General features: G+C 41.2%; 1 protein-coding gene across 1 annotated transcript; it reads right to left on the bottom strand.

The window, feature by feature from the left end:
- Positions 1–213: 213 nt before the first annotated feature.
- On the bottom strand, positions 214–26,801 carry ZBTB37 (zinc finger and BTB domain containing 37). The gene is made up of 5 exons (XM_028123065.2): positions 26,770–26,801; positions 26,042–26,236; positions 23,984–24,940; positions 22,441–22,540; positions 214–16,322 (listed from the first exon to the last, which is right to left on the bottom strand). The coding sequence occupies exons 3-5, from the start codon at positions 24,904–24,906 to the stop codon at positions 15,834–15,836; spliced, it is 1,512 nt and encodes a 503-aa protein (XP_027978866.1). The 5' UTR covers positions 24,907–24,940; positions 26,042–26,236; positions 26,770–26,801; the 3' UTR covers positions 214–15,833.
- Positions 26,802–26,985: the final 184 nt, after the last annotated feature.

A 26,985-nucleotide genomic window follows, 5' to 3' on the forward strand; every position in this document is an offset into this window, starting at 1 on the left:
TTTTATACAAACAGAATTTCAAGTATACATTAATAGACTTTTCAAATTACTAACCAAGTTGCTAAGATTTCATTCACATTGTTCTTAAAGCTGTTCAACGAGAAAGCTTTTGCTAAACTGCTTTAAATATGTTTATATAAACCCATATCTTCACTCTTTTTCTGACTCTCCCTCCCCCCAACCCCAGTCTCGGCCCGCCCTCCTGCCCTCCCCCCTCCCCCGACACGACAGGGCTTCTGGGGCTCTAGGAGACATGCAACCCCACCAAGGACTATTGGCTTGTCATCAGGGGAAGGACAGAATCTACAGGAGGAGAGACTGAGAACACCTGTCAAATTAAGGGAGAGAACAAATCTAATATTTAGAAATGACACAAATCAGAATCGTATCTTATAGCCTTTATATTTTCACCTTTTTCCTTAAAGAAATCTCAGCCTCCCACAAAACCACCTAGAAGTTTCTGACAATTTGGTAGCTGAGCAAATAACTTAATATTGGGTATTGTCCCCAGGGAAACTTCTGCAATCAGGGTAGGCATTTTAAATGTCTTCATTTTTGGTTGTTTCTTTTTTTCCCTTTGGCAAGGGGTGGGGACAGCTTAAAAATGGGTAGGATTTGTGTTGACATTAAGGAATTTGGTTAATTTCACAGGGTCTGGCAGGAGTTCTCCCTCCTCACCTCTCCTCCTGAAGTAATCTGGCTTTCAGGGCCAGGAACAGCCACTCTCCTTAGGAATTAAAGTGCATTTGTTCAGTAAAAGGGGGGTGAGGGGAGGTGCGGTTTACACTTAAGTGATAATGATTAAAAGAGGGTGGGGTGAGAAAATCCTATTCCTATATATAGGTATTTATAATTAAGGTCGTAATAAAAACAGATATTCTCTAAGGAAATAAGATGCATGAACCCAGGCCAGCACCCTCAGAGGTGGAAGAGCGCTCACCTGGCTCACTGACCTTTCGGAGGCATCTTTATTAATGGTGTAATAGCTTCAGATGAAAGACACAAACCTCAAATGTTTGTTTTTTCAAAGGGAAAAAACAGACTGGTAGGTTCTTATAGTTTAAAACTCTACCTCATTCCCTTTCAGGGATAACATTTTAGAAATTGATTGTCTGTTTTAATATGAATCTTTGATTAGCAAGTTGTGAAAAAATGTTAAGTTTGTCGCTTACAAATATTACGGTAGCCTTTAAAAACACAGGAAGGGGGGGCATGTTGATTCTTGCTAATGGTATCAGCTGAGGGGAAGAGAAATTGTCCTATAATCTCTTTATTTGATAGCTACCACCAGGACCTTATTTTCTGACTATTTTCCTTGAAATGCTTTACTATTTCTTGGGGGACAAACCCAAGAGTTTTCCAAAGAGAAGTAAATGCTACATTATTAGCTGTATGAAGAAGTGATGGGCTCAAGATGAGAAGAGGGGAAATGGTCCTGGGTTCTGGCCTCTGAGTCCAGTGTGATCTGCTTTTCACAGTGACCAGTGGGAAGGCACAGTGCCAGGGACAGGTAGATGGGGGACAGTTGTCACCCACCATATAAGCACCATAGAGAACAGGTGGACAGATTTCTTTCAGACCATGTCCATCTGAAGGAAACCACATTTCAGCTACCTTGATTTTTCTATCTTTAAACCCTCAGCCTTCTCTTCTCCTCCCAGGGGCAGAGCGTGAGTGAGTCCCAACCCTGAATGACGAGGAGCCAGGAAATCTAAGTGCTCTTCCAAATGTACTTCTCCCTTTACTCACTTAGGCTAACATGCCAAAGATGGAGAGTTCTGGTTTTAAGATTCCTTAAAGGAGAGGCCATTGGTTCCTTACTGAATTGGCAGATCTCTTCAAGTTCTGCCATTAGATCACAAAATAACGCAACGGGCTAAAACTGTGAACACAGACCAGAGCAGATAAAAAAGTAATGGACTGAGAGAGAACACATTTCTCTAGTTTGGGAATGTTTTTCTTTTGTTGAGTAGGGGGAGGGTGGTGAAACTGTGATCAGACTAGCATTTGTGTAGCTGTTTCCTAAAGGACTCCTTAGAAGTTGAAGAGGAATCAGCAAGCCAATCCAGTAGGGCAGACAACTTGACTGAACTTCACAGTTCTGACAGAGAATTCCTGTAGGGCATTTGTTTCATTCCTTGCTTAAAATATAGAACAAGTTTATATATTTTGTACCATTACTGACCCATCCTCCTTGTCTACTCCCCCCCCGCCCCCCAGGAATCATAAAATCCAGTGCAGTGTGATTTGCATAAAGTTCAACAATGGTTCACAGTACTCCACAACCCTCTTCAGTATGACACCCTAACGCGTTACTCTCTGGATGCATGCAAGTCCCAAAGGCTACTGTTTTTCTATTCCACCCCATATTGAGAAGCCTTCATAAATTTTCTAAGGCATAGGAGGCATTTTCTCTAAAAGACATTGCAGCATTACATGCAATGTAAAGAGCCAGGCCTCCAGGTTATTTTAATGAAATGTCAAGGCCTGATGCTAATTCAGTCCTCTGCACTAGCCAATCTTTCCATCTAACCGATTTTTCTTCTTGAACACACCGTGACCTATTTGAAATTTAAAGTATCAATTATTGTAGGCAATATATGAATGAAAATTTCTATGGTGCCCAGAATTCTCTCAGAAAGAGACTGCTATATCTGAACTTGCTCTTAAACAAAAATTTCTATCAGGAACGAGAAATCACTTGGTAGCTAGTCAGTTTGAATGGGGTTGGGGGGTTGGTGTCTCACTCGTAAGGTAATCAAACAGTTCTCCCCTTCCCATTACCGTGTGCGAGTTGCCACGGGCAGGGCAGGCATTTTTACTACCTGGGATGGGGAGAAAGATAGGGAACCTCACTTAGGAATTACCAGGTTAGGTCTCTGACATCCTGGAATAAAGATACTAAAATTACTCATTTCACATTTCATGTAAAATTCAGAAACATTTAAGCCTTAGCTAGTGCATTTCATTCACAAAGCAAACACAAAAAACTCCAAAAAACAAACAAAAAAACCCCAAGGAAAAGTGAAAGTCACTTTACATTGAAATCCCACTTAGAAGACAGGCTAAGAGACAAATAATCAAATGTATCACCATCACCCCCAGGAAGGATCCTTCTTTTTCCATTAACTTTAATAATGCTTATTTTACAAATAGAAATCATCCTAGATGGGGTGGGCTTGGCCCTTTTAGTAAGTTCAAGTGCTCTATTTTAGCTACTAGCAGAGTTGAGAAATCTCCACTCAAATCATGTACGCAAAGAGGATTCTAGAGACCAGACTTTGAAAATCTGTTTTGCTTACTTATGCACACCTTGTATTTGGTATAGAGACGAAACTGGATGGATGGTAACATCTCTCTCCAGAATTACTTTGAGGACAAATGGATGATCCATTTTACCACCTGAGCCTTGGCCCACTTTAAACTCAGAGCCATGCTGGGCTAGCAATAAAGATATCTTATGACACAAAAAGAACTAGACTGAGGTTATCCTGCTGCAGGCCACTCAAGATTACCTGGCCAGTGATTCTCAACCTTGGCTGCCCACTAGAATCAGCTGCGGGGCTTTTAAAGCCCAAGCTGCACAGCACACCAATTCAACATGAGGGTCCGGCAGGGGCCCCAGGCAACAGTCATTTCTTACACGTCCCACGTGATTCTAATGTGTAGCCAAGATGGAAAACTCCTGGCTTAGGTCAACTGGCTCTGTAATAAAAAGCATTCAGGCCAGTGTTCACTTAGGCCAGAGGGAAGAAGGGTAGGACTCCATGCTTACTCTCAGATCCACAGATTTACTATGTGCCCCAAAGACAGGCCTAGGCATTTCTCACCTTTTTGTTTTTTAAATAAATCACTTTGGCTGTAACAGGTCACACTGCCAACAGTAAATTTCGGATTTAGGTAAGTCTGCATTTAAGTATGTGTTATAGCAAAACACCTGGGGACAGGCCTAGAACAGACTTGGCACAAAAAGATAAGCCAGAGGGAAGAAGTTTCCTAAGCAGGAGTTAATTCCTGAGTCTAGGATATTAGCATGGCTTATAAAATGACAATTATTCTACAGTTAGAATAACAATAGCTGGGCAGCTCTTCCCCTGTGCTTTAATAAACACACACACACACACACACACACAGAAAAGAAAGGAAGAGAACCAACAGCTGTGGTGAGTAGACTCATGATTTCCTGCCTCAGCTCCCTCCAGGACTCACGCTGTACTCAGGCAGAGGTGACTTAGATCAGTGGCCTCCTAGGAGTAATGCCTGTCTCATTAATTGGAATTTCACACTGTATCATCATTTGCCCTTCCCAGTCACCAGGACAGCAAATCCTGATCAGCTAGTACCTAAACACAGAGGCCAACCTGTAAACATCTGAGACTAGATCACTCTCTCATTCTCACTCCTAACCCGAGAATCCCGGTTTGCACGTTACAAGCAGCCAGTGCCTTAGAATGAAAAGGTGGAAAGCACCACAGGAGATCTATGATAGGGTCGAGAGTCCTTCTTAAGCCAGAACACGTGTTCAAAATGTAGGTAACCTGATATGGCTCGGTGGACGAGCAGCCCAAACAGTAAGTCAGCTGAGCATCACAACCGAATGTAAAGATTAGGTGGTGTGCCTCGTGGCAGGGTATTACTGAAACTCAATTTCCTGACACCCGCAACATTCAAGTGAGGTCATCTTGACTACTACAACAGCAGAGGCATTAAAAACAGGAATGTCTCTCTGGAGTGACTAAAAGCAAAACAAGTCATCTAAAAACCCATGGCATTCATCCCTCTGTGTCAGGATACTGGCAGAAGGCTCATCACTGGGAAAATACCGTTAGTCATCTGGTCCCCCAGTAATGGACTGCAAATGGCAATGAACAAAAAAGCAGCTCAGGACTCACACAAAATTTTCATATTTCATTAAAAGGAGTTTGGTGCGTCTTTAAAAAAAAAAACCAGGAAGATTCCACATGCACTGGCTACTCTTGCCAAATAGAAGCCAGCAGATAAAAGCACTAAACCAAAGCATTCTGACACTGTTGGATTTCGACACCAGAGCTAAGTACCAACATCTGCACGTGACCAGGAGATACTGCAACCTCTAGACTGTGTGTCTGGCTTTCCTTCGCTTGCTACAAAAAGCACACTCTTTCTTCAGCCAAGTGCTCAGAGGTAGAGGAGCTGAAGTGAGTACAAAAGAGGACGAGGTGGACAGTGGCTGAGGAATGCAGCTTCCTGCCCAAAGGGCTACAGGGCAATCTTGGAATATGCTCAGTCTTTAATGGGAGGTAGACTATTCTACATTGACTTATCTGCCTTCATCAGACACCTTTTTCTCACACACACACACACACACACACATAAAATCACACAGACATCGCTGGCAACTCGCGATAAAATTGCAACTTGCAGCAACAGCACACCCACCCCAACAGCTCCTTTCACTCTAAATTTGATATGAAACCCCAGCCCTTCTCAGGTAGATGCAAGCCAAGTTTGTTATTTTGAGGTCCCTCCTTATGCCAGGCTTTTTAAACATACATTTCACTTTAACACCTACATTTTTTTTGTCTCTAAACAACAGCTACACTAAGTGGGTGCAATGTGTTATAACATCTTTATAAATAGAAAGTGCAAGAAATAATTTTCTTAGCCAAAATACAAAGCAACAAAAAGCTCTCATAGCCTACTATGCCAAGAATTTGATTTTTTAGAATCAATGATACAGCTAACAAATGCTTCTAATGCTACCAAGGTCATAATGGATGAGTAAATATATTTATAAACATTTATGAAAAAAGATATTATGAAAATAGCCAAACTTCCCACAAAAGTTATTTGCATGAACTATCTTTAGTATACCACTCTGTGTTCAATGCACATGCATATACAATTGAGTTATATTAGTGTTATTTTTATTGGGCCAGTTTTCCAAAAAGAAAACAGGCTAATTTTTTAAAACTTCAAGTTACATGATTTAATATCATTTTTGTAAAAATATTAGAAATACCATATAAATCCTAAATATCTCTGCTATCTGACTGATAGCGGTTCTAGACATAGAATTCAGCCACACTCTCAGTGACCCCCACTTGAGCATCTCGGCTTCCAGAGGAAACACATTTTAAGCTTTGTTCCCTGTGTTGTAATTCTGTTTTTGCAGTGGTTCTTAGACAACCACTACAGTGAGGACTCTATTTCTTTATAGGAAACTCAGGAGATCATCTTCAAATATGTCACGAACATCTGCTTTAAGACGTAGCTAAGAGCAGAAATCTGAACCCTAAGGAATTTCTATTCCCGCAGGGCACTGTGACCTGCCTAAAATGCTAGAAAGACTCACTGTGTTCTCAATCTACAGGTTCCCTTTCTTCTGACTCTGTTCTCTTCTGCAAATCAAGACCACAGTACTTCATTCTCATGCCACCAGCAGAGGATTTCAAACTTAAGCGCCACAGAGAACCTAGAGGAGGGCCCAAAGAGCTATCCCATACAGAATGTGAGACTTCTCCATAGATGACCGTAAGATTTTTCATTCCCTGGGAATATATTTTCAAAGTCTTCTCTGTCACAAAAAGCAGACTTTGAGGTCCATCAGAGTGGAAATGTGGATCAAAAAGAAAATGTTAAGGCTCGTTTGTTTTTATTCATTGAAATTTGCCCCAATCCTTATATGATAAAATCTAATCTTGATGCCTAAATGCCTCAAACATTTCATCCCTGGCTATCCAACTACAAATGCCAAAGTCTTTTTCCCTTCCTAGCATTTTGTAGAGCCCTATATTAAGCCTTCAGCACTGAGTACCCTCCCTTTCCTGTGTCTGCAATTCCTGAGGCCTGACCTAAGAAAGAGAGACCTCTTCACGGGATGACCAGCAAGAAGCCCTCACAGCTAATTCTCCAGGAACCCACTGCCCATGGCATGAATAGATAATCCCAAATCTTTCTTCTCTTACAAAGCATACTGGTCTGGGGGTGATCATTTTTAGAGCAGAATTTATTCTCTGCCCATAATTCTTCTGTCACAGCAATAGTCTAACAGTATCAGCCAGCAGGAGTTTAAATAAAGCACCCTAAATCTGACAGAAATCCTCACAGTTCAGTGATCTGTTACTTTAGATGACAGGTTGACAGCAACTGCTAATTTTATTTATTTTTTTAAAAAAGATTTTTATTTATTTGACAGAGAGAGAGACAGCGAGAGAGGGAACACAAGCAGGGGGAGTGGCAGAGGGAGAAGCAGGCTCCCCGCTGAGCAGGGAGCCCGATGTGGGGCTTGATCCCAGGACCCTGGGATCATGACCTGAGCTGAAGGCAGACGCTTAATGACTGAGCCACCCAGGCGCCCCATCAACTGCTGATTTTAAAGGATTAACAACATATTAAATTGAGCAATGAATTTTCCCATATGAAAGGTGATAAAAAATGGGATGAACTTATTCATCTTGTAGCACAGAACTGCGCCTGAGGTGGTGTGGTGTCAGTTAAGGTGGGACTAGGGTATGCAGGCGAAGCTTTCAACTATCTCAAGAATATGATCCATGTAGTCACGCAACAGAAACTCCCGTTGAAAGAGATTTAGTAGCCATTTGAATTTTCCATACCACAGGAGTTTTTGCCTATTTGTAAACTTAAATACAGTTGACATCTCTAACAGATAAATTTCTGTAACAGCAAGCTTTTTACTCCCTCTGGGGTATTTCTGGCTCAGTATGTACAGTTACTGTAGCTTCACAGGAAAAAAAAACAAAACCAGCAAATGCTCACAACTTGGAACTTGGAACAAAAGAAAAATGAAATGGAAATTTTGCTATAAGATAAATGAAACTCAGTGGGTAGGTAGCTAATGAAACCTTTTCGGGGTGTGTGTCTCATTCTCCTTCTAGCTCCTTGACTGACCCACGGTAGACATCGTAAGTGGTTTCTATGGCACAAACAACTAATCCAAAATGAATGAACACAGAAAAGTCCAGAGAAGTCAATAACCTAATGCTACCTACGACAGATTAAAGTAGTCCCAAATCCTTGACATACATGCCATCAAGTGGTATTTCCTCTCCCCTTGAGTCTGGGCTGACCAGTGACTTCTCTGACCAACAGCGTATGGGGGTGACTCTATGATAGTTCTGAGCCTGGCCTTGGAGGCCTGGCACCATCTGCCCAGCTTCTTAGAGGCCTGAGCTGCCATTTAATAAGTCTGACTGCCCCGACGCAGAGACCACATGGGAAGTCCCTGAGACTCCAGAGGGGGAGAGGAGACCTGCTGAGCCCCAAGTCTTCTAGCCCTCCCGCAAGGTGTCAGGCACGTGAGATCAGCGTGGACACTCCAGACCAGTCCAACCACCTGCTGAATACAACCAGGTGACCTCAGTCATCATCACAGGGAACAAGAGAATTGCCTAGAGGAGCCTTTATTTCTGATTCACAACATCACAAGATATATAAAATTGTTTTAGGTCACTATAGTTTAGGGCAGTTTGTTACAAAGCTAGATATACAAGAATGCTATCTTTCAATTTTTGCCTTGGTGGTAACCTGAACTGAGTCACAGTTAGATCTATCAAGTGGGCGACTCCTGAATCAATGGGCAATACCTCCAGAAAATATTCACCATTCAACATCTGCTCAGAGACACTATCTTTTGAAGAAATCTTCCAATCATGCTTTCTTGAGTTAAAAATCCACTGAAAGCAGTACTGTTACTGGCTATTCTTTATTCCAGGTCACCCCAACTCTTTATAAGTAAACAGAGTCAATATGATGTAGTGGAGAGAGTCTGGGCTTTGGAATCAGATTGGAAAATACTGGGTCTGCAATTTATTCACTGTGTAACCCTGGGCTCCTCAGTTTCTTCACCTATAAAATGTGATATAATTACGCTTCTTAAAGGCAACATAGTCTAGTAGAGTGTCAACTCTAGTGTCAGACTGCCTGGGTCAACCTTTCTGTGCCTCAATTTCTCTTTCTGCCTCTCTAAAGTGAGGAGAGTAACAGTGTCTACCCAGACGGGACTGCTGTAAGGATTAGGTGAGTTAACCAATGTGAAACACATGGATCCGTGCCTGGCACATAGTAAGCATTCAAAAAAACTCTCAACCATTTTTAGTTCTACTGTTATTAACTCACAGGATTATTCTGAGGATTAACTGCAATTATGCCACTAAAGCATTTAGGACAGTTAATTCTGTCCCCTTCTCTTTGATCTCTGTGGTGAAAAGTGCAGGCTTTTAAAAAGCGTACATCCAGACTCCAACCAAGTGGATTCAGGACTCTCAAGTATAGGAAGCCACATCTAAACTATGTCTAAAATCAATTTTGTTATATAAATTCCAAGCATACGGTCAGGTACCAAAAAGTACTTAATATTTACTTTATGGAACAGATTCTCCTGTATGCTACTTATCACTTAAGATAAGTGATTTCACAGAATAGGAAACATTTTCCCACGAGAAACTCTGACTTTTGGCATCATGGATTAATGCAAATTCTAAGATTCACAGTATATTAAATTGTGCTGTTGTCCATGTAAGATGCTGCACATCTATCTCCCTTAACTGGATGGTGAATTCTAGCCTCCTCAACAGGACTTACCAGTGGACATGAAAGAAGCAAGCATTAGAAGAGTTTTATTTTTCATGAATTGTTCTGCCTTTATACCTTAGCTCTGTTGCTTAAAGCTTCCACTATTTGAGTGAGCCAGCCCCTCTTAACTGTGTTAAGATGGGAAGTACTTGTTATATAGATAATGGGGAAGATGTGAGAGAAGACATTTATTCACGTATATACTCTGTGAAGACACTATACATTTCAAGTAATAACTGCCTTTTAAGTCATTGCTGTTCCTCGCAGTTGAGGGATACGGTAGTCTGCCTATACAAGAAAACTGGAGAGTCTGTGCAGATATCCTCCGAGTTTTAATACCACTGTTGCTGTCAGTAATTACATCCTTTGGAATGTAACTAAGTCAGGTGTTTGAAGGGACTCATAATATCCAACTTTGGCCTGTCCTGAGCAAGAAACACCTACTTACTGCAAAGTAAAAAGACTGGTCTTGGGAAAAGCCTACCTAAAAATGAGAAGACTGAAAACAGAGAAACAGACTCTAGAAAGCAAAGGCGGCAAAACATAAGACTGGTAATTATCAAAGAAATCATAATGCTGGGCAAACAACATTGTTTTCAACGCATTCGCATAGAAATGACAACTATTCCCTAGACCTCACACGGCGCTGGAGGCAGACGGTCCATCCGGCTCTCTAAATTCAATCACTTTCACAAGTTCTATATCTCAGATTAATCAGAATCCCAAATTTTTCAGAAAAGCAACACTCCAAAATCTCAAGAACCCTGTATTACTCTAAGTGTGCTATGACAAGGCAGTTCTAACCTAGGCAAATATTCTGGAACTTTATAGGTAAGGGTCATCTATTATTCATAGGGCATATCATATAAAACTTACTAATAACCAACTTAGAAAAAAGGAACTTTAAGAATAAAATGCCTAGTAGAGAGGTGCCTTACTGGAGGTTAGGTCACTCATCCGAACTTGGTATGTGTTGGTTGAGCTGACAACAAAGTATGAATCAAATTCATTGCATCGTGTCAGCATGGCCTAGAACATTTTGTCCTGATAAATTTAACTCAGAAGTCTATGCATGATTTCCAGATGGGGCACAATTATATTCTCCTCTTGCAAGGAATTCTGTTAATAATCATCCTAACATTTTCCATTTTTTGCACATCTGGCATAAATAAGCTATTTGAACAGTAAGAATGAACATTCAGAGAGCAAATAAATAATGGGTCAGTATATATTTAGAAAAATGATAGTAACAGAAATTGTAAGATGGGTCTAAGAGGAATTTGAAGTCCTCAGAGATTTCATTATGTTTTAAAACATTCATTGGGAAAAAAAAGATAAAGGAAGGGAAAAAGATTTGGCTTTTTACTACTCCACATGGAACAGAGTGAGTTTGAGGAAATGAAAATTTAGATTTGTAGTACAGGGAAAGGGTAGAGGTTTCTAATCTAGAAAGCAGTATTTTGGGTAAGAATCAAACCACTTATTCATAACAGAAGTTAATTTTTAATACTAATGGGAAAATTCATTCTTGCCATCATTATGCAAATCAGTTCAAGTGTTCTCAGAGGAATGGCAAAACTTATAAAAACATTAATTTTTTACAGTAGTTTATGTAAACATGGTACTCATTTAATCCTACATTATTATCACGGGAATTATTTTTTAAATTATTTTCTTACATCCGTAACTACTATCCTAAACTTTAATCTACCTGCACCTTTAAGGCAAGGACAGATCTTACGGCTATTCTAAATGCTTTTAAAGCAATGGGAATCAAGAAGGAACACAAAGAGGGTTATGAGACAAAGATCTAGAAAAAGATGGCAAGCTCTTTCAAGAAACTGATGCATACATGGCAACATGAATTTAAAACCTCAACCAAACTATTATAAAGACAAAATGGCAGGAGTGACAAATTTGGGGGTCATTCTTTCAAATCTAATTCTGGAGTTAGCAAACTTTTCTGTCAGGTGACAAACAGTGCATTTTCAGGCTTTGCTGGCCATGTGGTCTGAGTCACAAGCACTCCACTTTGCCATCACAGTAGAAATAACACCTGAAGAACAGGTGTGGCCCCATTCCACCATCACTATCTTAACACAAACAGATGGCCTCAGGATTGGGCCCTGGGGGCCGCAGTCTGCTGAACCCTTATCTAATTCATAAATTCTAGGGATATACTTTGCTAAGGGGCATCCTCTTGAACCCAGGAGTTTACCTGACGTAATAGCTTGGTGTCCCTTTTCTAAATCTCAGCAACTAAAATACTTCAATATTGTGCACCCTTCCGAAATGGCAAAGGTAAAGAGCCCCCGTTTTCAAAGACAAGTTCAATAAGGGCCTCTTTGTTATGCTTTAAACCAGTAAGTAGATAAAGAGGAGAGCATCTGAGGAAGAGAAAACGAACAAACACCTGTCTGTTGGATCTGAAGAGAGAAAAACTTCCAGGATTCCAACCCCTTCCTGATTAAATGCCTTCCACTAGGATTAAGCAGACTGCTGTCTTTGTTCAATTTAATTTCCTTTCCATTATCCGTTGTTTTTATTTCTTTAAATTAGATCTTCTAGTCAAACAAAATATAATTTTTACTAGTTAAAAGAAATGAAATTTGTGTCAAGTAACAGCTAAAATTTTTTAAAGTTATTTCTTGATCAGAGACTACTCAGCTAAGGATGAAGTTCATTATTCAATACTCTTCCTTCAGACCACTTCCAACCAAGGCCAGATTTCAACTATGAAGGTGGGAGGAGAATGGTTTATTTCTATTGTCACAACATCTTTGGAAACTCTGTTTCACTGATATAGAGGGAACTGGAAACGTTTAAAAATACCAAAAAACAAAGTAACAAGAAAACTTTCCTCAACTGCTACCTCCCTTCTTTTCCAATCCTTATCCTTTAGGGACAAACTTATTTTTACTTATTCAAGATTAGATTTAACTGTCTGGCATAATGATGGCTTGGGGGTAGTTGGCAAATTACATAAAATAAAACTCAACTCGTTCAGAGGTAAATATGGTTCTGAGTAAAGAGAGAACAAGTCATTAGAAAGAGCCCTTCTGCCTAAGTACAGTGTTCCTGTTCATGCCAATGCTATATTTATATACTGGTATCAGAGTTCAGAGAGAATAAAAGGTACCTCTTAGAATGAAAACAGATTAATATACTGCCATCTCTCTTCTTTTGTTGGGAATATTGGGTAGCTCCTTTGCTATTAAGTGCCACTCGATGAATGAAAACGGTCCCAGTGTTTGCTATTTCATGGCATTAAAGTACTTAATGATGATTTAGCTCTCATTGCTAATGCAGTTCCCTTCACAAGGTGACATGTGCAAGTTAAGATTTGGTAATGAGTTTTCAGCATTAGCTAAAGTCCATTTAGTACATCCTTAAGAGAGGTATCCTCTGTGCACACACCAATACAACTATTCATTAATGTAGACAGAACACTACTAACTTCCATGACCCTACAGTGATGTTAACTAAGAACTAGGACAATGTCACAGTGAACCTGGATAAAAATCTTGGATAGTTATTTAGAATAATAAAAGCTTTTGTGGCTAAAATGGAAATTGCTTTCAGAAACTTGAATTTGTTTAAAAGCTAGCCTGGCTTGTATGTTCATGGATTTCATGGCTCTGGGCTAGGCCAATTAAGAGGCGAGAACCAGCAAATGTGCTGCTATGGTCCCAGAAGACCGGGTAGCACTCTATTCACAGTATCAATACAGCGAATAACCTAGGACAAGTGAATGACAAGGGAGAGGGACCCACCAAACACTCACAGCATTTCCACATCTGCTCAACAGTTCCTACTTCGTTTAAGAGGTTTGTTGCTAATCCTGGCCAGAGGACTGACAGATGCTGCAGAGTTTCTCTTGACAGAGATTACTGCACTTCACCTTTACGATTTGGTAATAGTTTAAAAAAGCTCTATTTCCTCATGGAAAATCTAAGAAACTAACAAAGCATAAAGAACTTTCCAGCATACTACTTCTCACAAGTAGGGTGGACTTAACATTTTTTTGGTAGGCTTAAAAGCTCCATAGACAGCAGCAAATTCTGTACTTCTCACCTTCCTGCCTATTCAGTGATGAATCTGTCCACAGACAGCCTGGATGACCTACAAAAAGGTTTCCCTAAAGATTTGAGTCTAATTTCAAATCCACTTCTAGGCCACAGAGCATAGCTGGTCCCTAAGATGGCCCTATTGTGCTGTTGCCCAACTAAAGAGGAGAGTGCCCCAGTCTATGTCTCTGAAAGACAAGACAGCTTTGGCAGACCGTGTAAGGGTAGGCTCTTATCAAATGGTAGCATCATTACATTCCTATTAAAAGACGCATTTCTACATTTTTCCAGAAGAGAAAATAACCACTCTCCAGTGACACGGTGCAGCTTTATGGGTATGTACAATTCGCAGATTGCTTACAAGTTACTCTTTGCACTCTAACTTCCTATCATCAAAGAAATGCCATTCTTTCCTACCCACCTTTCCACATACCACAAAGCATTCTCAGGAAGGGAGCATGCTACTAACATTCTCACAAATGGCTCACCAGTGCAGGCATGACCAGCCCCGCCCCCGCCCCAGATCTCTTTTACAATCATCTATGCTTCTGCACCAAAATAACTGCTTAAACCACTGCATATTTAAAAACTCTTAAAACATTAATGATCAACTAGGAGAAGCTATGGATTGTTCTCTTTTCTATTTGTACTGTAAGCATCTCCTTGCCCGCACCCCTTACTAATCCTCCTCTATTCTCTGAATGTGAGACAGGGCATCTAAAACTCTACATGTTTGGTAAATTTTTTCTGACTCTCAGTGCTGGATTAAGAATCTCAGAAATTCCCAGAATTACCAAAAAGGTCCCTTGAAGTTTTAAAAATCTTAGGAATGATTAAGTAACCAAACCTGATCAAAACTGATCCCTTGATCAATTTATTGCAACATGATTGTGCATGATGTTTTCTGGTGAATGCCCTGTAGTGTATTATTAAAAAGCAAAGCTCTTGGAGTCACCAGCAATTTGCTGATGGTGGGTTTATGAATTACTAGGTTTGCAGACGCGAGACATGGATTTAGTGAGGTTCTTCTATTGGCTTGAAAATATAAACTATCACATATGTAGAAGGAAATGGAATTGTGGTTGCAATAAGAACCATAGTGTTGAATTTCTTCAACCACAATACTGCAGAAAAAATGTGTTTAAAACTTCATATAAAAGTTATCAAATATGGAGACCTGTAGATTTAAAAATACAGTCCAGGCTCATTTCACTGGAAAGTGACATTTTTGATGTATAATATTGCTGTTACGTGAAAGGAGGAGCCAGAGAGACTGGATGAAACTTTGGTACTCAGCCTAACACATTAATTCATCTGGACTAGAGCCATTTCCTAACACCCAAAGATAATTAAGCACTGTGGTATAAAAACACCAACCAGGAAGTTGCAGTACTCTGCGCCATTTGAAATTTGCACAAAAATCCCACTTCCTTCCCTGCTCCCCTCTTCCTCAATAGGACACTCAAGCCCCCAAATGTAGCAGAACCTACTGCGAACACTCTGCTGCTCATTTCACTTCCAGTTGCCTAAAGTGCTTCAGGTGATGCTGCCCACGAGAACACCGCTTCAAGATGGCGGCTTACATGAAATAATCAGGCAAAGTATCATCAGATGCCTAATCAGAGCAAAGATAAGGTCTGACCTTTCAAAACAGTAAGAACCACCAGGATACTTTTTTTTTTTTCTTCAAATGTGAAACTGCATGTTCTGGCAGGGAAGGAAGAGGAGAAATACCTCCTCCCTGTCACCATCACAACTACTTCCTTCTCTCTGGTGGCTGGCTGGTTCAGATGACCAAGGCTCCCGCTGTTTTTTAGATCTGGGCAATTACAGCCACCAGGATGATATGGACCAAAGTACAGTGTTCAAACATGACTGGTAGATAAATGACCATTTATCATCGTTTTGTTAAAAAATTTTTTTCTTATAAAGTTAACAAACCAAGGCTGTTGATCCCTGAATTAGAAAGTTGATTTGCTTGATTATTTTCCAAAGTATGAGGTGGGAAGGAGGAGGGGAAGAGCCTCTAGTGCTTCTGTGTATGTTGCTGATCCTCTAGTTTGGCAACATCTTGGGAGCATCTTCCGCTCTAGTGATGTGGCATTTTGTAAATCTAAGTACCAGCCCACGGCCCTGATGCTGGCTGCTGACGGCCCAAAGGGGAAGAGGGTCTGCCCCCTCCCCCTCGATGTTTCAATCTGGCCCAGTGGTGGACACAGAGCCCTGGGCAGTTTCCCCAGGAGCAACTGTCTCTTCTTGGGAAGGTGACTCTTCCTCAGCTTGTCCTCGAGATGTGACAGTTGTTTCCGGGGAGATGCTGTGAGGCCCCTCCAGGGGTATGCAGCCAGGGTGGTTTTTGCGAAAGTGCTGATTCAGGATGGCCTGGAAGGGGAAACTTTTGCCACAAACATGACAGTGGAAGGGTTTGTTGCCTGTGTGCTTGCGGATGTGATACTCCAGCTGATCTTTCCGGGTATACTTCTTGCCACACATGCGGCAGACGAACGGCGTGATCCCCATGTGCAGGCGCATGTGGCGGTCCAGGCTCCCCTTCTGGTTGAAAGATTTGGCGCAGTAGATGCAGGTGAGACGGGGGTTGTACCGGAACCACCGCTCAGATACTTCTTGCTCTCGGAGATACTCCACATAGCCACTTACTCCCATCATTGCAGACTCTTCGACCTGTGCCAGGTGAGGAAAGCAAGAAAGAACACCTACGCTTAAGTATACATATTAAAAGAGATCAAATCTCTTTTTACCTCTCATACTAAGCCATATGCTTATTTTTAGGAGAGATCTGAACAGGAAATTAATTACTACAACAAAGTAAAGATGTTAAGATAGGAATTAAAAGAACAATCTGGGGACATTCTGTTCCATTTCTTGAGAAGAGCAAGATAGTAGAGTTACTTGGGCTGACAAACAGCATGCTCATAAAACCCCTGCTGAATGTTCTATTTTACATGATAGGAGAACCTGAGGCCATTCATACCATCCTCTTGGACTCTAGACAATTACATAGGTACTTAGGCAGTGCTGGGCCAATAGAACTTTTTGTGATGATGGGAATGTTCTGTAACCTGTTTCATCTCATATAGCAGCTCCTACCCATATGTGGCTCTTCAGCATTTGTAATATGGCTAGTGCAACTGAGGAACTGAATTTTTAATTTTAATTGCTTTCAATTAATTAAAATTTAAACTTAAATAGTCACATGTGACATGGCCAATGATAACAATACCTGATGGTATAGAATACATTATGTATGGCAAACACATCATAAATTCTATTTATGGCATTATCATTAATACCAAAATCTAATCCTGTAGTTACTACCTTTATAAAAGATAATACAATTTGTTAGTAACAGTATTCCTTTACTCAAAAATATTTTAGTGCCACATCAATATATATGATCTTCATTCTAAAGACTACTCAAATTGTAACTGACCTCAGAGCAAGTTGGCAGAAGAGGTGGGAAAGGAAACCAGACTGAGATATGGATTTACTAACTTGGTTATTCCTTCCTGTACCCTTTTCACAAATTGATAATAAATATTTACTGACTATTGTCCACCAAATACAATAAAAAATAACCACAGAGAAAGAAGTGTAAGACTTGGTTTCTGATTTTGCCCTCTGAATAAAAGATAAAATTTCTGAACAAAAACCAGACAAAGAGAAACAGGATCAATACACATTCCTAATGATATTGCTCATTCACTTTTCAAACTGCTTATACTAAAGGTTACCCTTGAAATACAGTGCACAGACATATTATCATCTGGCTTTATACACCTATTTGCAGTGGTTTTGAATTGATTTAAACATATTATTAAAATAGAATAATCTGGGATGCCTGGATGGCTCAGTTGGTTAAGCGCCTGCCTTTGGCACAGGTCATGGTCCCAGGTTCCTGGGATCGAGCCCCACATCGGGCTCTCTGCTCCGCGGGGAGTCTGCTTCTCCCTCTCCCGCTCCCCCTGCTTGTGTTGCCTCTCTCGCTGTGTCTCTCTCTCTCAAATAAATAAATAAAATCTTAAAAAAAAGACAAAGATTATTTTTCTTAATATAATCAAACTACCACTACCACACCTCAAAAACCCAGTAATTCATCAATATCAAAGACCTTAATTTGGTTTTACCTAATATGAACATTAACAATGTAAAGTTTTTAATATATGAAATAAACAAGGGTTCCTTCTATCTGAAAGCTGGGAGTGGGAACAATATATTTCTTTTAATGAATAATTTAAAAATCCTGAAATATTTTTATAACAATTTTTTGAAAGTTTATTATTATTTTTAGTAATCTCTACACCCAACATGGGGCTTGAACCCATGACTCCAAGATCAAGAGTAGCATGCTCTTCTAACTGAGCCAGCCAGGCACCCCTAAACATTTTGGATTTATAAATGCTTTTCATTCAAAATTCTTTATTAAAATCTCCCCATTCAGAAATTACTGATATTTTCAGTCTGCGGACTTCTGAAATATAAATAACATACATATAACATAATGTTTTGAATAAAAAGTTTTTTTAAAAGATTTTATTTATTTGAGAGAGACAGATAGTGACAGAGATAGCGAGAGAGAGCACAAGTAGGGAGGAGAGGGAGAAGCAGGCTTCCCAGCTGAGCAGGGAGCCCGATGTAGGACTCGATCCCAGGACCCTGAGATCATGACTGGAGCTGAAGGCAGACGCTTAACCAACTGAGCCACCTAGGCTCCTGAATAAAAAGCTTTTATGTGGGACACCTGGGTGGCTCAGTCCGTTGGGCGTCTGCCTTCAGCTCCAGTCATGATCCCAGGGTCCTAGGATTGAGTCCCGCATCAGGCTCCCTGCTTGGTGGGTAGCCTGCTTTTCCCTCTGCCTGCCATTCCCCCTGCTTGTGCTCTCTGACAGATAAATAGATAAAATACTTGAAAAAAAGCTTATATGTGTATATAAGCATTATAAAGATGTATGAGGCAATTACAGATGTTTGGTAGAGGCTAAAGTACAACTGCAAAGAGGAGAAAATGCAAAAGCTGACTCTGGATTAACTGGAGAAAGACTCATCTAACTTGTAATTAATTTTGTGTCCTTTTTTTGAATTTCTTTTTTTAAAGATTTTATTTGACAGAGAGAGAGAGCATAAGTAGGCAGAGCAGCAGGCAGAGGGAGAGGGAGAAGCAGGGTCTCCGCCGAGCAGGGAACCCAATGCGGGGATCGATCCCAGGACTCAGGACCCGAGCCAAAGGCAGCCGCTTAACCGACTGAGCCACCCAGGTTCCCCGCTTCTCTTGAATTTCTAAAAATGAGTTTTGTCTCCTTTCACATGTGTAAACTGACAGTGCTCTCCAGCATTTCCAACAGAACAGAAGCAGTTCTCAGCAGGCTTGGGAAGCAGTATGTGAAGTCAAGCGTTGAATAGTTAAGACTGAGGTTTTAGACGATTTCTGATTTGTTTTATATAACATTTGTTTCTGCTCCATTTCCCTGGATAATCAACACTGAACTCCCATAAAGAACGAGGGATTAGCCCACTAAAAGTTCCTGGACAAAGCACAGAATAAGTTCTCTGAGGCTTAGTTTTCTCATCCACAAAATTAAAAGTTTAGTACATGCTCTGCCAGCTCAATGAATTCTCTCAAGAGGATTTTCAGGAGAATCAAACACAATAAAGGTAACTTGAAACATTCTGAATGCATGTTATTACCCTGCATAGCAATTAAGGGTGCTGAAACGTGGCCTCAGATCTGCATACTACTTAATGTGTGACCATGAGCAAGTTATTTAACTACCCTGTGTGTCAGTTTCTTCCTCTGTAAAGTGAATACAATAATAGCATCTACCTGAAAGGTTGCAAGGAGCACTGAATGAGTTAATATACCAAAGTGTTTAGTGTAGCTAAGTAAATGTTAACTATTATTAAACATTACTAACTCACAATATTATTCATAATCTTGAGGGCCCTGATTCTCTAAAAAAAAAAACAAACCAAAAAACCCTAACTTTAAGGAAAGTAATGTCATACCAGTATTATCCACAAGCAGAAAGTAAATGCATTTTAGTTACCTATGCTATCTTTTTAAATTATCTTTTAAAATATATTTATTTAATTAAGTCTTTTAAGTTATCCTTTTAAGTGAATTATTCCATATAATGAATAAATTTCATATAAATGGTTTCCATATTTTCTACAATACCAGTCTAGATTCTTGACATGGCCTTCAAATATGTTCACCATTGGGGCACCTGGCTGGCTCAGTTGGTAGAACACCTGACTCTTGATCTTGGGGTTGTGGGTTTGAGCCCCATGTTGGATGTAGAGATTACTTAAAAAAATAAAATCTTAAAAAAAAAAACCCAGAAAACAAATATGTTCACCATCCTAATCTTCTAATTACTAATCAGACTCAACTGAAGTAACTTAAAAACTCATCAATTTGTGGGGCACCTGGGAGGCTCAGTCGGTTAAGTGCCTGCCTTTGGCTCGGGTCATGATCCCGGGGTCCTGGGATCGAGTCCGTGTTGGGCTCCCTGCTCAGTGGAGAGCCTGCTTCTCCCTCTCCCTTTGCCCCTCCCACTGCTTGTTTTCTGTCAAATAAATAAAAATAAAATAAAAAATTAAAAAAATCAATTTGGCTCATTAATTTTATTTGAAGATCTCTAAAACTGGAAATTCAGACAACCAAATAATCCATTTGGTAGGTGCCTCTTTACTGAGCACCTACTAAGTAGCCTTAGTTACTCAAAATTAGTGGTAAAACAACTCCTATTTATTGGGTACCTGAAAAGGCAATCAGATATGAAGATTAGAAAATGAGGACTCTGTCCTCAGGGAAATTTCAAAGTACAAGAGACTTAAAATTCATGCAAATAGAAAAAGAATAATTTATATGAGTCAGTACAGAGTTAGGAAAAATTATACCGTACGATCTGTAAATGCTACGGTGGTTTAAGGAGGGATCAAAGAGGGCTGGACTACTTAGGGCACATGGAATGAGGTGTGGGGTCGTGGTAAACCCAGACACCTGGGAAGAAGAGGGCATCCCAGACTCAAGGTACAGAGATAGGAATAAGTTTGATGTGGTTCTGACACACAGAGAAAGTCTGTTTGTTTGGGATAATAAATGCTGATGAGTGGTGGGAAAAGCTAGGTTAGAAAGATTATAATTACTTGGAAAATTCTCAGAACTGCCAAGTATTTTCACCTTCATGTGGCAGAAAAAAGAAAAAGGCACAGGATTGTTTTGAATAAAGAAGTGACCATAGCAGTTTATTCACCCCTATAATCAGGAAGCTCTTCAAGTCTATCAAAATTTGTTCTTACTGTAATGTAAGTTCATGTCTTGTTTTGGTCCTCTGCCGCAGGGAAAAAGGAACTGTGGTGGAGACTCACCATAATAAGCTTTCACACATACTAAGGTCTGTAATAATTCAGCTCTTAATATCATCTTCAGATAATATTACTTACCTGCTATTGCTTTATAGCCTGTACCTTCTGCTTTGGTTAGGTAAACACCCTTGCAGAATTCCCATTTTTATCCCTATCCCATCTACACACGAGTAAGTTACCTCTTTGTAACCACTTCTTGCAAAAATGCGTTTCATCTCTCCTGAAGAACACTCTGCTAGGGGTACAGTGATTCTCAGAACTGCCTGTTAGCTACTCCCACTCCCACAGCACTGCTCCTCAAACTGCTACAGTCTTTCCTATACGCATTTTATGTATCTGTTAGTCTGTCTTACCCACCCAGGCAGTTGTAAGGTCTGTCCCACAGGAGCATGTATTTGCCTAATAGTCACCTTCACAGGGTCACTGCATCCTATCTGAGAGGTGAAGAGAAAATCTGGGCCCTAATTATATGAGTAAAGTTACTTTTCTTCCAAGCTCCTAACATTTCCTCTAAAACCTTATTAAAACCAGAATCTATCTTCTAATAGGTACCTTCCTTTTCTGGTACCCTGGCCTGATAACATACAAGTAAATACAGTTTCTAACAATGTCTTACCACTGTTACTATACTGTGGACACAATAAACATCCAGTGGTTTACATAAAAACTAAGATACTATCATACAATGCAGAATCTAAAAATATTAGCTATCCAATCTTAATCCACCAGTGTTTCCTTTTAAAGGGCAAAAATATTTACAATTCATTGTGTTCTACTTGGTGAGTGCATAATCTTTTTAAAAATCAATCTTCAATGATACAGACTTATGAGAACAAACAAACAAAACTGTCAACTACTTACACTACTTGCTATGGAGAGTTGCAAAAAAGATGGAAAACATCATTCCTATCCTTTCTAGAACATTTTGGTCTAACAAAAGATTCCAGAAGAAAAAAAATGAAAAGATACCAGCATACAAAAAAAGCAATCACACACACAAAAATGCATATGCAATTTATTTACAAATATATGACACTATATAAATCAGTAATTATGTAGTGTTATACCCACCCAAGTACAAAATCAGACTCTCTCCATCCCAGGTCGTAAATTACCTGCATGTAGTTTTCAGGGGTTATTTGTATTATTCTCAGGAATACAGACTGGTTCCTATAATCAGGGAGGAGTTCCACAATCTCATCTTTTTCTACTTCCCAAACTCTGCTGACAACAAAACTGTATTTCCTGCATGCTCACAAGCCAGAATAAAGAAAAAAACGTAACCAAATAGAGTATTTATTTAACAGGGCCACTGTTACCTTTCCTACAACTTTTCTTTCTTATTCATTATATTCTGTTCACACACAGTGGCACTTTCTTCAACCACTGCAGCAATCCTAAATCCACTACATACCTGGGAGCTGGGCTGCTTAGGCTCATCCATTCTCCCAGGAGACTCACTTCTGGCTCTGTGTCTCTCCGTCAAGGGAACAACACTGCCGGAGGGGCTAAATCTGTTGGAAGAGGAGCAAAAAGGGGACTGATAGAAAAGTAGCGTCAAGAAACTTAAAAAATAGTGATGTCTACCCTTTTTATCCCATGGCTGAGGAAGGGGGATCAAACGGAAAAACAGATTACTAAGAAATACTTTTCATGGAGTCAATACAGGATCTGATCTAAGAAAGGTCTGCCTTAGTAAATCTAACAAACACAAAATGACATAGCAGATAGACCACATGGCCTGGTGAAACTAAGGCTAAATAGAAGCTTCTACCCTTAAGTTCTGGGAGACCATAGAAGCATAAATTAAAACTGGGTCTATGATTTTGTTTCTTCTATGTAACTATTAGGTTTGGGGTTGTTCCTCCCCCCAGTCCCCATGGTAACTTATTACATATTTCAGACTGCTGATACCAATCATGGAGATTATAAATCTTTGCATCCAAAGCCATTACTTCTGATATAGTTCTAACACTGGACAACAGTGCTAACACAGGGGGAAGTACTGTGCACAAGGAGATTTTAACTGTGAAGGACACAAGAGACCACCTATAGTAAATACAGGATATACTTTCTGTGAAATACATGTCACTTTCAAGACCAGGTGTGAACCAAAGTAATAGCTTCTTTAGTTTTCATTGTTCATGCAGTCAATTTTAATTTATTTTCAAGAGTGGAAAAAAACAAATGTTACCAATCTACATTGGTAATATTTCTTTCTTTCACCTGAGACTTTGTTTCAATTTACTTAGAATTATTGCTACTTCCACCAAAAAAAAAAAGTTCTGCAATATATCCGACAAAGAAAAGTGAGGGGTAGGGCGTTAGCAGCACTGGTGGAAAAAAGAGACTCTCAGGCTTGTGGTGCCAGCAGTCATTGATGAGAGAAAACAGGGAAGATATTATCAAATGGCAAATGAGTTAAAAAAAAAAAGGGAAAAACATCCAAAAAGCTTTTCTTTGGAATTACTGTGATCACACTAAAAAGAACAATCACTGCTGGTACCATCCTTCCTCTAATTTGGTAGGTGGGGGCAAGGAAAAGTAAACAGTGCTACAAAGGAAAGTAAAAGTCCCCGAGGCCACCTACCTGTGTGATAACATACCAAGGAAGGGCAAAGATGCCAGGCTCCCAGCTGATGATCAGCTCCCTGCCTGGAAATCCGAGGAGGCCCTGGCAATTACTGATCCTAGTGTGGCTGCAGCCGCTATTCTGATTCATGGAAGTGTCTAACTTTACCATAGTTCTCACAACACTGTGAATACTTCACGACTAGGAGCTTCCTGCTTTAAAAAAAAGAATGCAAGTCTTTTGGCACACTTCCAGTTTCCCCAACACCAACTTATCTTGGCTAAGAACAGCCAGTAAGGAAGATGCGCTCTGTACCACACAGAGGGCCTGCTTCAGGGATGTCTGCTCAACAGTCATCAGATGACCAAGGAAAAACAAGCCTTACCTGTCAATTTCACTGCTTGTTGGCCGAGCCACCTTGGCTCCCGAAGATCCTAAAGGGTAATTTTCCTGTCCCACAGAACCATGGCCTGTGGTGTCAATCACCATGGCTGTGACTTCCTCGGCACTACTCCCATCTTCTCCGGAAGGCTGATTCTCAGGCCCGAGCCACTCCTCCAGATTCTCAGTTTTGATGTGCACTGCTCCAAGGACCCTGACTTCGTCATCACTGCGGGCCCCTCGGTCTGCTACTCCCGTCTCCACGTACCACTGTCCTGCTCGGTTGATTCGAAGGATGGGCTCCCGGCTCTCTACATCAGAACTCGGTTCAATTATCTGAGGGCTGGTGGACTCCTCCGGAGGACTGAGCTCCCTGATATCCAACACAGCGCTAACTTGACCTCGCCGGTTTCCCTTTGCGGTATTGGGCCGCGGGCTAAGGGAACGGTTTAGAGTTGGTGTAACCCTGTGAGATTCTGGAGGTCTTTCTGGATGCTTTGTCCTCGTCTGACTTAATTCGGCTTCAACCTCTGCCACATTGATTTTGAAATGAATGCCCTCCAGGATCTGGGTACATTTGTCGATGATATGCTGCATCTGCAGGAAACTGGCGGCCGTCAGGTAGCTGATGATATCTGCCAGCTGCAGGCATATCCGCCCCGTGTAACAGAAGGAGAGGAGCTGTTCAAAAACACTAGGGTTCTTGATGACTGAAATGGAGACAGTACTCATCTCGTTTAAGGACATGTGATCCCGGAAATAGGGCGAGCTGGCAGCCAGTACCACTTTGTGTGCCCGAAAAGCTTGTCCTTGCACATTGACCACAATATCACAGAGGCGCCCCTGCATGCGCAGCTGGTTTAGATGGCTCAGGACAGAGTTGCTGAAGTCCGGGATCTCCAGTTGTATGTTCCCACCTTTCTCCATGGTTGTGCCTGAGGCTGTAGGCAGGCATTCAACCCTGTGGAAAGAGGAACCATGTTCAGCAATAGTTAGAATGTCACTCCTCTCATGCTTTCCGATTCAAATCTACTGACGAATAGTTTTTGGTAAAATTTCAAAATCGCCAAGTAAAAAGATAACTTTCCTCACGTTTAAATATGCAAAAGAAGTACCAACAGGTTTTTCAGGTCACGTTTCCCAGAAGATACCCTTAAAACCGAAATGTGATTGCTACACTTTTGTACACTCGAGCTACGTCCATACGTCCCTTACTAATAAGCTATGCAACATCAAAACAGAAGTTCAACAGAATAGAAGGGGCAAAGCAGTTGTGACAGGTTTTTTTTTGTTCTTTAGTCATAAAGTATTTGCACACTGAATATAAAAATCCTCTGACAACTTTTCTTTGGAGGAGAAAGTAAGCTCTTTGAATAAATGTAATTACACACCAACGGGTGGATTAGGTATCCATCCCTCTTAATACTTTACTACATTATGCGTGAGTTAGGTTTATTATTTAAAAGGTGACTAATAGCCCATATGAATGCAAGCCATTATTTCCAATTAAGAGTCAAAGCCCCCACCAAAAGGCTTTGGGTTAAGGACTCTGAAACAAACTCTAGGTTAGGAAACATGCCACAGCCGTGTCAGAACTCAGTGAGGATGCAGAAAACTTGAAATTCACTCTCAGAATTAGGACAGACTAGGTAAACCTTCTATCTAAATTCAAAGTCGGGAATTTCAGGGTGGTGATGATACTGACACTGAAATTTCATTCCCCAAAACTGGTTAAAAAAAATAGAGTATTTACCAAGTATGGCCAAAATTTTGACATTAAAAGATTAAAAAAAAAAATAGCTGAAACACTATGCCGGTAACTGCACCCAATAGCTTTCAATGGTTGAGTGTAATTTGTATAAATCTCAACAGGAAGACACTGACTTGAACCCAATGTTTCCATTTATCTGAAACTTTATAAGACATTACATAGTTATCTAAGACCTAAAATTTCAGGAACTTATCCTGACAAGCTCACAGTATTGCCCCGCATTTACAACACTTATCAGTAAATAGGGAAGTGTATACACTGCTTTCAAGAACCAACTTTAGCCAATCTGACCTTTTTCCAAAGCGTTTTTGTCTGTTTTGAAACTTTTAATCCAATAAGAGCCTCTGTCGATGCCATCATGAATTCAGATGTGTTTATTTTGGAGCCTACACCAGCGCCTTTTTTGTTTGCTCTTTCCGGCAATTCCCCAGTGAGGAGGAAGCCCCTGGAGTAAGGTCTTTACCGTCGGCACTGGAAGGGTGAGAGCTGTAAGAGGGAGAATCGGGAACGCCATGGAGTTGGCCACTCCGGTATTTCAAGGGCTTAAGTCTGCGTTAGGAAGCGTGGGTAGCGGGGAACTGGCAGAAGGGCGAAATGTCACCGAGGAGCGGGGGAGGAGAGGGGTGCAAGGCGTGAGGCTGGGGAGCTAGCCATCAGGTGAGGGCAGAGCACCCGGAAGGGGGCGGCGCCCCGGGACCCTGTCCAGACGGTAAGCGTAGGCGGGCGGGGAGCTGCCCAGAGGTGGGTGTGTGTATCTGGGTGTGTCCGGGCTGCGGTGGGGGAGGGGGCCGCCCATCCCGGGGTCCTGAGGGAGGGGCCCGGCGAGGGGGCGGGTCCGGCAGCTCAGCCCGGCCCGGGGCCAAGGGGGTGGAAGGTCTCCGGTGCCTTGAGGGTAGGGTGAAGGGGAGTGGCTGAGCGCCCCAGGAGCAGGCTGCGGCGGAGCCCGGACAAGGCGGCCCCGGTGCAGGGCAGCGGGACCGGAGTGCGGGGCCCGAGCCCAGTCAAGGAGCAGCACCTACCTCCGGGGGTGGAAATGGGCCGGAATGGGCCGGAACACCGTCCCGGAAGTGAAACCCCCCACCCCCTCCCCCGGAGCGGGCGACGTGCCGGAAGGAAATCACTCACCCTTACACCGCCCCCCTCCCCCTCCCCCAGCGCTTTCCGTCCCTCGCGCCCCCTCCCCTCTCTTCCTTCTCAGTCGGTCGGAGGGCGGGAGCCCTGAGTCACGCGGGCGG

The sequence above is a fragment of the Eumetopias jubatus genome, unplaced genomic scaffold (assembly GCF_037043125.1).
Source record: "Eumetopias jubatus isolate StellerSeaLion01/CBP00866 unplaced genomic scaffold, mEumJub1_p1.0 scaffold_12, whole genome shotgun sequence".
In the NCBI taxonomy this organism is placed as follows: Eukaryota; Metazoa; Chordata; class Mammalia; order Carnivora; family Otariidae; genus Eumetopias; species Eumetopias jubatus.

What these genes read in the sequence shown, in the direction of transcription:
- ZBTB37 (XM_028123065.2), bottom strand. Translation starts at nt 24,906, where the DNA reads ATGGAGAAAGGTGGGAACATACAACTGGAGATCCCGGACTTCAGCAAC. An exon ending in ACAAGCAGTGAAATTGACAG is followed by an intron (nt 22,541 to 23,983) that starts GTAAGGCTTGTT and finishes CTCTTCCAACAG; the next exon opens with ATTTAGCCCCTCCGGCAGTG. An exon ending in CTAAGCAGCCCAGCTCCCAG is followed by an intron (nt 16,323 to 22,440) that starts GTATGTAGTGGA and finishes CACCTGGCACAG; the next exon opens with GTCGAAGAGTCTGCAATGAT.